General features: G+C 41.8%; 1 protein-coding gene across 1 annotated transcript in view; it reads left to right on the top strand.

The window, feature by feature from the left end:
• Positions 1 to 12,070, top strand: part of LOC137369413 (transient receptor potential cation channel subfamily M member 3-like) — a 33,188-nt gene extending 21,118 nt beyond the window's left edge. Inside the window, exons 7-8 of the mRNA XM_068030593.1 lie at positions 6,555 to 6,729; positions 11,573 to 12,070. Coding sequence (XP_067886694.1) covers positions 6,555 to 6,729; positions 11,573 to 11,882 — 485 coding nt within the window. The 3' untranslated portion in view covers positions 11,883 to 12,070. The remainder of the gene's footprint in view (positions 1 to 6,554; positions 6,730 to 11,572) is intronic.
• The last annotated feature ends 1,582 nt before the right edge of the window (positions 12,071 to 13,652 follow it).

Genomic DNA, 13,652 nt, shown 5'->3' with positions numbered 1-13,652 from the left:
TCTGGAAAGCTTGACCTGAAAAGGTGGAGGAAGCTGATTCCATAAATAATTTTAAAAGGGAGTTGGATTGGTACTCGAGGATGAAGAACTTACAGAGTTGCGGACAAAAAATGTGGATGTGGGACGGAGCATGTCTACTGTTTTAAAGAGCCAGCACAGGCACAATAGACTGAATGGCCTCCTTCTGTGGACTGTAAGTAGCTAGGATGTCTAACAGTGGACATAAAAGATCCCACAGCTCTATTCAAAGAAAAGCAGAGGAGTTCTGCCCTATGTCTTGGCCAATATTTAACTGTCAACCAACTAAAAAGAACAGATTATCTGGTCATTATCACTTTGTTGAAATTGGGATCTTGCTGTGCACAAATTTTGGTTCCACTTTGGGATTGGCAGCACAACTGGGCATGAATGTTACTTTTGCTTCAATGAGTACTGGATGAGTAGTACATATTGAAAAAAAAACTTCCAAAATTCATGCTAAAATAATTCCAAATTGTGTCTTTAGAAAATGACTTTTACAGGAAACATTTCACAGTTATTGTGTTATTGTTAAATATTATTTGATCAGTACCTACTGTTGTAAACATTGTAGGAAGTGTCTGAGGTTTTTTCAAGGTGATTGGCACTGCAAAGTACATTTTATTCATAAGGTCCTTTAAGAGGTATCTTGCTATATGTTGGTGAGTTGTCGTGACAGTGTGGCGCAGTGGTTAGCACCGCAGCCTCACAGCTCCAGTGACCCGGGTTTGGTTCTGGGTACTGTCTCTGTGGAGTTTGCAAGTTCTCCCTGTAACCGCCTGGATTTCCTCCGGGTGCTCTGGTTTCTTCCCACATGCCAAAGACTCGCGGGTTGATAGGTAAATTGGCCATTGTAAAAATTGCCCCTAGTGTAGGTAGGTGGTAGGAGAATTGAGGGAAAGTGGGGATGTGAGAGGGAAAATGGGATTAATGAAGGATTAGTATAAATAGGTGGTTGATACTCGGTGGGCCGAAGGGCCTGTTTCGGTGCTGTATCTCTTTATGACTCTATAATTGAATCACTGAACGTTTCATTTGAGCTTACTGTAAATCAATCCATGTTGATATTGGCCCTCATCTGTTTTGACAGTTCATCTATATTCTGCAGACTGGGTTTTAGGAGGGCAATATAGAACTGAGTGAAGTCGTTTCACTCTGTGGGCAAGTTGTATTGAATTGATTTGGGGTCTAGGTTGGATCGATGCAAAGGCACATTGCAGTGCCACTTCACTGCAGACTGTACGCTGCACATGGAAACAGCAGTCTGCAAACTGGGGACACAGACTTGAATTAATTGGCAAAAGAACCAGACGTGACATCACGAGAAAAACCTTTATACAGCAAGTTGTTGTGATCTGCTGGCGGAAGCAGATGGAGATAATAATTTCCAAAAGGAAATTAGATAAATACTTAGAGAAAACATAGATTGCATGACTATGGGGAAAAAGCAGGGCAGTGAGACTAAATGGATAGCTCGTTCAAAGAGCCAGCACAGGCACGAGGGGCCGAATGGCCTGCTGCTGTGCTGTATCATTCTATGATTCTTTTTAATTATTGGCACAGTGTAACAGTCTTCAAGTAAAAAGATGATTCAGACATTTAATATATCTGTAACTGGCTCCCCTAAAAGGCTGCTGAGGCTATGGGTCAATTGTAAATTTCAAAACTGAGATTTTTGTTAGGTAAAGAGATTACAGGTTAAAAAAACCAAGGTGGGTAGATGGCACCACGATCTAACTGAATGGCAGGACAGGCTCAACAAGGCGGAATAGCCTCCTCCTGTTGCTATCTTTATTTTCATTGTCTCAGTGAATGGGTTTTGAATGAGTTAAAATCAGGCCCTATGTTCCTAAACAGTCTAACTGTCTAACTTTGACCCAAGTGAATTTGGATGTGTGCTGGAAACACAAAGGGAAGCTAGAAGAATCTTTTCATACAAAGTGTTGTTAGAATGTGGAATGTATTGACACAAGTGGCTGTTGAAGTCGGATAAATCACAACTCTTCTGAGGCAGTAGATGAAAACTTGGAATGGACAAATATAAGGACGTTCAGGAATGAAAAGGGAAATTGGATTTCAGTAAATTGTATCGATGTGAAATTAGCACCAACACAAGCACGATGGAACAAACAACCTCTGTGCTGAAATTTCAACAATTCTATAAATATACAGAAATTCAGTGGGTAGCACTTTTGCCTCTGAGTCGGAAGGTTGTGGGTTCGAGTCCCACTCCAGAGACTTGAGTACAAAATCCAGGCTGACACACCCAGTGCTGTACTGAGGGAGTGCTGCACTGTCAGAGGTCCTGTATTTCGGATGAGATGTTAAACAGACCCCCATCTGCCTTCTCAGGTGACAGTAAAACATCCCATGGCAGTATTTTGAGGAAGAGCAGGGGAGTTCTCCCTGGTATCCTGGTCAATATTTATCCCTTGACCAATATCATTTTTTAAAAATCTGGTCTTTTATTGCTGTTTTGGGATTTTGCAAATTAACTGCCGCGTTTCCCTAAAATACAAGTGACTACACTTCAGGAAGTAATTAATTTGCTGTGAAGCATTTTGGGACATTCCGAGATCGTGAACTGTGCTACATAAATGCAAGTTTTCTTTCTTCTAGTTTGTGGTACTGTAGCCATCAACCCATGTGACCTGTGGGCTTCCCTTTGTCATCCTATGCCTGGGAATATATGAAGGGGCTGGGAATGCAAAGGGACGTTCAACAGTCATCAGTGGCATCCCATTGATCATTCCAACGGGATTAAATCTGTCATTTGTAGGGCGCTGATCCATGCATGACTCCTGACTCCACATGCTGCGTGACTACAGTGTGTTTACATAGCTTCCTATTCAGAGAGAGGTAGCGCCCCAGATTTGTTGTTCCAATGGAGCCTCGATGTTACATTCCTGCAGTTCGCCTGCTTTCTGTCTTTGAATAAGTCAGCTGGTATTTTTTTCACTCTCTCTTCAGTTTGTTTTTGGTCTTAAAAGGTTGGCATGAAACCTAGTGTGTGTCTGAGCAGGAAGATAGGTGACAGTTGTTAAAAAATAAATTTAAATGAAAGTGTGAATCAGATGACATTTTTCTGTGCATTTAATTTCTCCTCATTGTGTGGTATGAATAATAAAAATATGCTGCTCTGTAATCTTCCAATCAAATGGAACACATGGTTAATAAGCCATAAAAAAGTAAACCAAGCACTGGGTTTCATTTCTGGAGGGATAGAATTGAAAAGTAGAGAAATTATGTTAAACTTGTAATGAACTTTAGTTAGACCACACTTGGAGTACTGTCCACAATTCTGCTTTCCATATTATAAAAAGGAATTAAAGGCGCTGGAGAAGGTCCAAAAATAATTTACAAGGATAATACCAGAACTGAGCAGTTATTCTTATCAGGAAAGATTGAACAGGCTGGGGGATCTTTTCTCTAGAGCAGAGAAGACTGAGGAGTTATCTGATAGAGGTCTTTGAAGTTTTGAAGGGATTCGATAGGGTAAATGTAGAGAAGATGTAGTAGAGACCAGAACTTGGGGCCATAAATATAAGATAGTCACTAATAAACCCAGTAGGGAATTCAGGAGAAACTTCTTTACTCAGACAGTGGTTAGAATGTGGAACTCACTACCATAGGAAATAGTTTAAGCAGATAGAATAGATGCATTTAAGGGGAAGCTAGAATAGAAGGATATGCTGATAGAGTGAGATAAAGAAGGGTGGGAGGAGGCTCATCGTGAACACAAAGACCGGCATAGATTAGTTGGGCCGAATGGCCTGTTTCTGTAGTGTAAATCCTGTGTAATGGAATTCACACGCAATCAGTAATTTGGGAATGTCTCGATTTTAAACTCTGCTCCTTGTTATCAAATACTAACACAGCCTTGCCCCTTCCCTATCACTGTGACTTCCTCTGGCCCTACAACCCTCTGAGATATCTGCACTCCTCCAATTCTGTGCATCCCCAATTGTCTTCACTCCATGATTGCCTTCAGCTGCCAAGGCTCTAAACTCTGGAATTCCCTCCCTAAACCTCTCCGCCTGTCTTCCTCTCTCCGCCTTTGAGACGCAGCTTAAAACCTACCTCTTTAACTAAGTGTTTGGTCACCTGTTTCCTTATCTCTCCTAATGTGGCCCAGTGTCAAATTTTGTTTGATAATCACTCCTGTGAAGCACCTTGAGACATTTTACTATGTTAAAGGCGCTATATAAATAGAAGTTGTTGTTAAATACAATATAACACAGGAAGGAGACACATCAGGGATTCAGGTGAAACTGCAGACTCTCCTAATTAAAGGTTTCCATCGAAAAAGCTAACCTGTCTTCATTCCTCAGATACATTTGGATGTATTGTGGATTTCAGGCATTTTTACTTTAGCTTCACAGCATTCATAATGTTAGCTCATAAATTTAAATAAAAAATATCTTGAGGAGAAATGCATTTTCTATTATTTTAAGAATGGGAATTATTGAACATGCTTTTCAATTTGAGCTAGTTCTTCTGTGTGGAATGAGAACTTCTTTTAAATGCAATCGTCAATGGTTATTGACATGCTAACTGCAATGTAATATGTCCTTTGTTTGCATCGACAACCCTGGTCCTATAATTCGCTCATTGTTTCTGAAGAATATCTGTAAAACAAAACACACTTTGTTAATACCCTAATTGTATTGCATTTGAAACTGAAATTAAGGGCTTAATCTATGAATAAAAACGGTATCAAAAGTTTCTCTGGAGTCCAAGAAAAAGAAGGATTAATTCGAATGTCCGGGCCAACATTTATCCCTCAACCAACATCACTAAAACTGATTCTCTAGTCATTATTGCATTGCTATTTGTGGGATCCTGCTGTGCACATATTCACTACCATGTTTCCTATATTGCAACAGTGAGTACACTTCAAAAGTACTTCATTGACTGTAAAGTGCTTTGAACATCCTGAGGTTGTGAAAGGCGCTATGGGAATGCAATCCATTCTTTCTTTCTCGCTCAAGATTAAAAAAACCATGTGGTCAAAAATGATTGGAAGTGATATGTAAATGCGTAAATGTGCTTTTAATAGTTCTCTCTAGTTACACATATTCCCAGTTCCATTAAAAAATGCATGCAAACACTTGACAGACAACTGGGTCAAGCCATTCACAATATTGTAGTGAAACCCAAAATAGACAATGCTAATAAACGTAGGAACAGGAGGAGGCCATTCAGTCCCTCCGCCATTCAATTAGATCATGGCTGATCTGTATCTTTATTCCATTTACCCGCCTTGGTTCCATAAACCTTAATACCTTTGCCTAGTAAATATGTAAAGACAAAAACCCAGAGTGCAAATCTGTTATAGCCACCATTCTCCCTTCTGTACTCCCTGCAGGTGCAGCTTCCCAGTGGAAGTACAGGATCATGTCATTAAAGAGCTGATTTTCTGAGTGTACGCAGGTGCAGGTTGTACTGGGAAAGTTGATCCTCTGGTTCCTGAGCTAGAACGACATGGCAGCCACAACCTTTTGAACGATGCAGTTTTTTGAAGAGTTGAAATTAAGCCTCCTATGCAAAGTGGCCGAAATTAGGGCGGCACAGTGGCGCAGTGGTTAGCACCGCAGCCTCACAGCTCCAGGGACCCGGGTTCGATTCCGGGTACTGCCTGTGTGGAGTTTGCAAGTTCTCCCTGTGTCTGCGTGGGTTTTCTCCGGGTGCTCCGGTTTCCTCCCACAAGCCAAAAAAAGACTTGCAGGTTGATAGGTAAATTGGCCATTATAAATTGTCACTAGTGCAGGTAGGTGGTAGGGAAATATAGGGACAGGTGGGGATGTTTGGTAGGAATATGGGATTAGTGTAGGATTAGTATAAATGGGTGGTTGATGTTCGGCACAGACTCGGTGGGCCGAAGGGCCTGTTTCAGTGCTGTATCTCTAATCTAATCTAATCTTATCATTTGCTCTGTTGAGCAGATCAGACATGGTATCAATGAAGCAGCTACAGTACACTCCACCATGTATCCTAACTGATGATTAGGATATCGTCAGTTATCCTAATGATAGGATATTCTATTATTCTATAGAATGATACACTATGATCCCAAAGCTTACAGCCAGTGAGGTACTTTAAAAGTGTAGTTACTGTTGCACTGTAGGAAATACAGTGGTCAATATGCACACAGCAAGCTCCCACAAACAGCAATGTGATAATAACCAGATAGTCTGTTTGTTTAGTGATGTTGCTTGAGGGATAAATATTGGCTAGGACACCAGCGGGAACTTGCCTGCTCTACTTCAAAATAGTGGCATGGAATCTTTTATATCCACCTAAATGGGTAGAGAGGGCCTTGGTTTAACATTGCATCTGACAGTGCAGCGCTGGGAGTATCAGCCTGGATTTTTGTGCAGAAGTCTCTGGGATGGGACTTGAACCCGCAACCTTGTGACGCAAGTGCTACCGACTGAGCTCCAGATGACATCCGAGGTTTGATATCACCATGTGATAGGCGGTTTGATGATATTTGGCTCCTTGACCTTGCCTTTTGATCTGATGTCTCTCTCCAGGGATTGGACAGGGAGTTCCAGTGGTGGCACTCATTGTGGAAGGTGGGCCCAATGTAATCTCCATTGTATTGGAATACCTGCGAGACACCCCTCCCGTGCCTGTGGTGGTCTGTGATGGCAGCGGCCGGGCTTCAGATATCCTTGCCTTCGCTCACAAATATTCTGAGGTCGGAGGGTAAGTAATGAGAAAGAAATACACCCCATCTTTCATCTTAAACTATTCTGGGGCATGAGATAGTCACTGGATGGAAAAGAGGAATGTTAAAGGACATGGGTAACGAGCCCTATTAGACGCGATGGCTAATGTTGGGGAGAAACAAATGACACTCAGTTTGATGGGATGAATGTCCTGGTTTTGTGATTCTAGGTACTGATTCAACTGCTCAGTACTGAGTGTGCAGAAATGGCGCCTGTGCTACAACAGAGTTCAGAGCCCCAATATTTATGAGCAGGAAGCGGGGGAGTGTGTTTGCAGTGAGGGAGAACTGGGAAATTCCAGGAATGTGAAGACCCAAGCAATCTTTTGGGTTCCATTTCCTCCCCTAAAGCCGGCCAGATCGACAGGCTGTCTGATTGGCAGGTGGGAAAGCCTGTGGTAGAAGGCTGCACTGCTGGGCGCCCTTGAGGCAGGTGTCCAGCAATCAAAGAAGATCAGGCCTTGTTGGGTGACAACGGAATGGGGAGAGGTCAGAGCCCAACAATTGATAGGGAAAAGTCGAGGTTTTGGCATGGTCATGTGCTCACGGCAGCAAGCGGAGGCTGCAATCAACAGAAATTCACTTGAGAAGTCGAGGGGAAGCACTCCTGGCTCACAGGCTGTAATCTAAAATACACTTAACTGCTGGATCCGACCACTCCATTCTCTCTTTCGCTACCACGTTTCCTAAGCCCTGCTGTCCCGGCCAATATTTATCCCTCAATCAACATCACTAAAACAGATCATCTGGCCATTAATTGCTGGTTGTGGGAGCTTGCTGTGCACAAAATGGTTGCAGCTTCCCTTCATTACAACAGTGACTACACTTCAAAAATGTTTCGTCGACTGTAAAGCACTTTGGGACGACCTGAGGTCATGAAAGGCGTTATAGAAATGCAATTCTTTTTTCTCCCTCCTGGAAAACATGAAATTTAATTCAGGTTATACTGCAAGAGACTGATTCAAATATTCTAATGAAGTGACCCTCCTCTCCAAGACAGGGCACTTGCATGCCTCACAGCCCACCCACTATAAAAAAAGGCAGCAGGTTCATGCACGGTGGGTTGAGGTCGGGTTACACAAATTGTAATTTTTAACCTTCCTCCCTGACCCTACTGCATCTTCAAGGCTCTTTCCTCCCACCTTTCCCAGATTTTCTTGAGTTTATCTCTGCTGAATCGAGCCGTCGACAAGCTAAATATCTGTTACGGGGAGATTTAGTCGAGGTGAAGGTGAATTATGAAGGGGTTTTGATAGAGTAGACGGGGAGAAATTGTGTCCCCTGGCAGGAGGGTCGGTAACCAGAGTACACAGATTTAAGATGTCAGGGCTGGAAAGTGCAAATCTTTCTACTCATTTCGTCCAGTATCAGCATCAAACACGGGTGAGGTGGGTTGAAGGAAGTGTGATGATCACTGTTGCTTTGTCTCATATTTTAAACCCAGTCTCACAAGATTGACTCCACAGTGTGTCAGTGCAACAACACCATTTCTCTCACTAGTGCATCTCCTGTCCTATAAGAACATAAGAAATAGGAGCTGGTGTAAGCCATGTGGCCCCTCAAATCTGCTACGCAATTCAATGTCATGGCTGATCTTCTACCTCAACTCCACCTCCCTTGATTCCCTTTCAGTCCAAGAATCAATCGATCTCAGTCTTAAATATACACCACGACTGAGTTGCCCAAGCTCTCTGGGGTAGACATTCACAACTATTCAAATCAGATTGTCAATTTATTACCAATTAGTATCAAATTATAGCTTGCTTTCTGCTATACACTCACATCATTAACACTGAACCCATGCTGCTGTCAAAGACTTTCATCTCACTACTCCAACTGGATTCCAATGCAGTTGAAGTGACACGATGGGAGTTAATTTTAACCTACCAGGCTCTCCATTGAAGTCCATGCAGAGTAATATCAGATGGATGTAAAGCTTAGAGTTCCGCCTGATCCTGTGGGTTTACCAAAGAGCGGGTAAGGTTAAAGTTGCTCCCGATAATTCTGGCCCCAATTTTAACTGACAGAAACTGGGTGGGAGAGGGAGCAGTTAGAAATTAGGCTTATCACCTCTGACCCCACTGTGTCTTTAACACCTCCTCCAACCCTACAATCCTCCAAGATCTCTGTGCTCCCCTAATTCTGGCCTCTTGTGCATCCCTGATTGTCATCACTCCACCATTGGCGACCGTCCCTTCAGCTGCCTGGGCCTCTGGAGTCCTCCTCTGTGGTAACTACACCCCCCAAATTGGTTCTGTCTGCAAATTTTGTAATTGTACTTCCAATTCCCACATTTTTTATGTAAGTGGTGAACAATAGTGGTCCCAGCACTGACACTTGTGGAATACCACTTCCCACTATGCTGCTCATGGATAAAATGGAAAGGGTTTAACAAAATGGTTTAGCATCTTCTCACGCACGAAAGTGTAGTTCAGTTGTATCCAAGTGCAGTGCCAAGTTCTGACTTCTGTCCTACCTGTTTGATGTTGCTGGGAATTTCAATGCTTGTCCATTACAGAACTATAATTATACAGAATATAAAGGGGAGGAGGTTTTTCTACAGCTATACAAAGCCCTGGTTAGACCACATCTGGAGTACTGTGTACAGTTCTGGGCACTGCACCTTAGAAAGGATATATTGGCCTTGGAAGGAGTGTAGTGCAGATTCACCAGAATGTTACCAGGGCTCCAAGGGTTAAATTATGAGGTGAGCTTACATAAATTAGGTTTATGTAATTCCTGGAATATAGAATACTAAGGGGTGATTTGATTGAGGATTTTGAAAGGAATTTATAGGGTAAATAGAGAGAAACTTTTTCTACTGGTGTGGAAGTCTCAGATAAGGGCACATAACCTTAAAATCAGAGCACAGCCATTCAGGAGAGAAGTTAGGAAACACATCTTCACACAAAGGGTGATAGAAGTGTGGAACTCTCTCCCACAAAATGCAATCGATGCTAGCTCAATTAATAATTTTAAATCTGTGATTGATAGAGTTTTCCTAGATAAGGTTATTAAGGGATATGGAGCCAATGTGGTTAAATGGAGTTAAGGTGCAGATCAGTCATGATCTCTTTGAATGGTGGAACGGACTCAAGGGGCTGAGTGGTTCCCTCCTGTTCTCATGTTCCTATGCCTCGTGAACCTTTATATAGAGCATTGTACTGATCAACATCCCAGCCATGAATCAGCATATGGCAGCTTGAAGATCTATATATTAGGTGGGACAAGGTAGGGGGTAGGTGAACAGGAGGGAGTAGTTGGGAGAATAGCTTGTGACATGTTAGCCTTGGAGGTAGATGGCTGAGTTGGTGGTTGCGCTGGAGCCAAGGAACAACTGAGTGAACAAGAGCTAAAATCCTGCAGATGCTGGAAATTTGAAATAAAAACCAAAAATGCTGGAGACACTCAGCAGGTCAGGAAGCATCTGTAGAGAGAGAAAAGCCAAGTTAAAGTTTCAGGTTGGTGGCCTTCCATCAGAATGTCTGAGAGATCTAAGTCCTGGGAATACTTCTGAGCAATGGGTGTTGGAGTTTCTGCAAGCACTATAGTGGTGTGATTGACAAAACTGCAAGTCTGATGGTGAAGAATGCTGAAGAAAAAGGGAAGGGTGTTTGGGTCTGGCACAATACTAGAGCAATGGGAGTATTTTAATGATAGCCAGCTAGGATTTCTGGAAATTTGGGGAAAGAATATCAGCAAAATGTTATTTTAGTACATATTTCCCAGTCCCCATTGGCTGTGATAACTTTACCTTACTGTTTGATGTTTGAGTGAATCAACATGATTAACCAATTGATTTAAGTCAATCGGATAATTTTTCATGTTATATATATGTGACAATCAAGGTATAATGCATACATTTGGTGTGCTGTGTGCAATCATACATATCCTTTAATTATATGGATCGATGATTATATTTTCCACCACAATGTCTAGACAATAAATATCAATGGGCTACATTTTAAAATGTGTGTTGTCTGATATAAGCCTAATTGGAAGTATCTTAAAAATCTCTTGGCACAATTAATGTGCCTGTGTTACATTTAACCCTCCAGGTTTTGCCTTTCAAAGTTCTGATGTTGCAATCATTGACTAAATCTTAATAATGGATACTTTGAGAGTTTATCTTTTTTTTTAATGCGTTCCTGGCATTTGTTGCCATCCCTAATTGCCCTTGAAGGTGGTGGTGTATCGCTAAGTAATAACCAACTCGCCTAGAACAGAAACAAACCAAAATTGATTTAACTTGGTACACCCCATCATTTTGCTGGAAGAAATAACAGGACATTTTAAAATGTTAATTCCAATACTTTGGCTAAAAGTTAGACAAAAATCAGTTGAGGCTGGGGGGGTCAATTGAAAATTTCAAAGCTGAGATTGATAGATTTTTGTTAGGCAAGGCTTATTAAAGGTTACAGAACCGAGGCAGGTAAGATTCTTCAACCTAAGCTAAAATTTTTTTTACCGCAATGAGTGGTTAGGATCAGTATGCACAGCCTAATAAAGTGATGGAAACAGATTCACTAGTAGCCTTCAAAAGGGAATATTTGAAGGAGAAAAATTTACGGGAATGTGGAGAACGAGTCGGGGAATGGGACTAACTGGATTGCTCGCTGAAAGAGATGGCACAGAGTCGATGGGCTGAATGGCCTCCTTCTGTTCAGTACTGTTCTATGATTCTGTGATTAAATTGAATGGCAGAACAGACTGGAGGTGATGAATGGCCTTCTCTAGTTCCTAATGTTCCTATGTGTCACACCTCAGCCTTGTCACTGTGTGTTTCTAAAGATTCAATTCGTTCTCCCTTGTACACTGCAGGGTAATCAATGAATCTTTGAGAGACCAACTGCTTGTCACCATCCAGAAGACCTTCAACTATAGTCGCACGCAGGCCCAGCACCTCTTTATAATTTTAATGGAGTGTATGAAAAAAAAGGAACTGGTGAGTGAAGGAACTCGACTGGGAGTCCCACATCAGGCGCAGTCTACGGAGATATGGAGAGACGCAGAGCGCAGACACAATTCAGCTGGTCAGAGTTTTTACCGAAATCCAGTCACGAGTAACATTTTGCTCTCCCAGAGTAGAGCTTACTGTGAAAAATGGAGGGAGGAGTATTATTCAATCTAATGAACCAAGTTATAATGTGCAGTAAATCGCAAACTATTGTTATTTTTCAAGGATTCTGAAAATAAGTATCTGTTTTTAGTGAAAGGGGGAAAGTCAGATCAAGGATTCTCTGTTATATTTGGTCCTTGTGAAAAGGTGTTTGGCAAAAAAATGCTTTGAGGATTTGCATTTGTAATTCCACAAAATTGATGGAGGTTCGACATGATCTTGAAGTGGTCAAGCGATTTTGCAAACTAGTCGTTAGTCTTAATATCCATTCCATCTGCAGTTTGACAAGAAAAATAGATAGTATGTAAATCTTTGCTTTGGACTCATTTGGTAAGATCAGCAATATGTTTTTTATTAAAAAAAGCAAAGTATGACTCAGAAAATTGCACTTTTGATAAAATCCAAAAATATGATTTTTCCTACTGCTTTGAAGTTTATATTTATGTTAAATAGGCAGCTTCCTTCCTTCCTGCAGTCAAATCCCCAAGTACAACAATGTTCAGGATAAAACTACAACTGTCTCCAAACTGGGTCATCATTGATACTCCCACGCACTGCTTTTAAGGATAGTCGATCTAACTTTGCCAACGTCTTGCTCTCAGTGCTGGATTTTATGTTTTTCAAAATAGTTGAGAACAGAAGGACATAAGAAATAGGATCAGGAAGTAGGCTATTCGTGCCCTTAAGCCTGCTCTGCCATTCAATAGGATCAAGGCTGTTCTTCTACGCAACTCCACTTGCCCGCCTTATCCCTATATCCCTTGATTCCCTTAATGTTCAAAAATCTATCAATCTCAGTTTTGAATATACTCAAATGAGTACCCACAGCCCTCTAGGATAGACAATTCCAAAGATTCACAACCTTCCGAGCGAAGAATTTCTCCTCAGCTCAGTCCGAAATGGTTGACCCCTTGTACTGAGACTATGACCACTTGTTCTAGATTCTCCAGCAATCTAAAGCAGGTTGTCAGCATCAGTGTGTTCAACCTTCTTATTTTTAAGCAAAACAATTACATGCTTTTGCAAAAATTCTGCTTCTCTTCCTCCTATGCCTTGCAAGTTGGATTTTAAAAACTCCAGTCATGTCAGCAGATTTTAGAATTCATTGCTATAAGTGTTGAGTGGGTTCATAGGCCTTCATCAACAGCAGTGGGGCGATTTGTCAGTATTAATGCCTGATATTAGCAATAAACTGATGTTTAAGTTAATGAACTGATTTAGTTGCTGACAATCACAGCTGTGGCCGTTTAAAGAGCTTACTGATTGGAAGCCAAAGCATGTTCCCATGGAGGTATTGCGTTATCATCAAGGTGTTCGGGGGCACTCTTAGAATCCATAATTCGACATAAAATGAGTGAGAATTAATCAAGGACGACCAACATGGATTTAGTTTTTTTTAGTTTTAGAGATACAGCACTGAAACAGGCCCTTCGGCCCACCGAGTCTGTGCCGACCATCAACCACCCATTTATACTAATCCTACACTAATCCCATATTCCTACCACATCCCCACCTGTCCCTATATTTCCCTACCACCTACCTATACTAGTGACAATTTATAATGGCCAATTTACCTATCAACCTGCAAGTCTTTTGGCTTATGGGAGGAAACCGGAGCACCCGGAGGAAACCCACGCAGACACAGGGAGAACTTGCAAACTCCACACAGGCAGTGCCCAGAATTGAACCCGGGTCGCAGGAGCTGTGAGGCAACGGTGCTAACCACTGCACCACTGTGCCGCCCTTGTTGATGGCAAGTCTTATTTGCCCAATGCAATAAAA

This window comes from Heterodontus francisci, chromosome 4, assembly GCF_036365525.1.
Source record: "Heterodontus francisci isolate sHetFra1 chromosome 4, sHetFra1.hap1, whole genome shotgun sequence".
NCBI classification, from domain to species: Eukaryota; Metazoa; Chordata; class Chondrichthyes; order Heterodontiformes; family Heterodontidae; genus Heterodontus; species Heterodontus francisci.
This window is presented reverse-complemented; position numbering and strand designations above follow the sequence as displayed.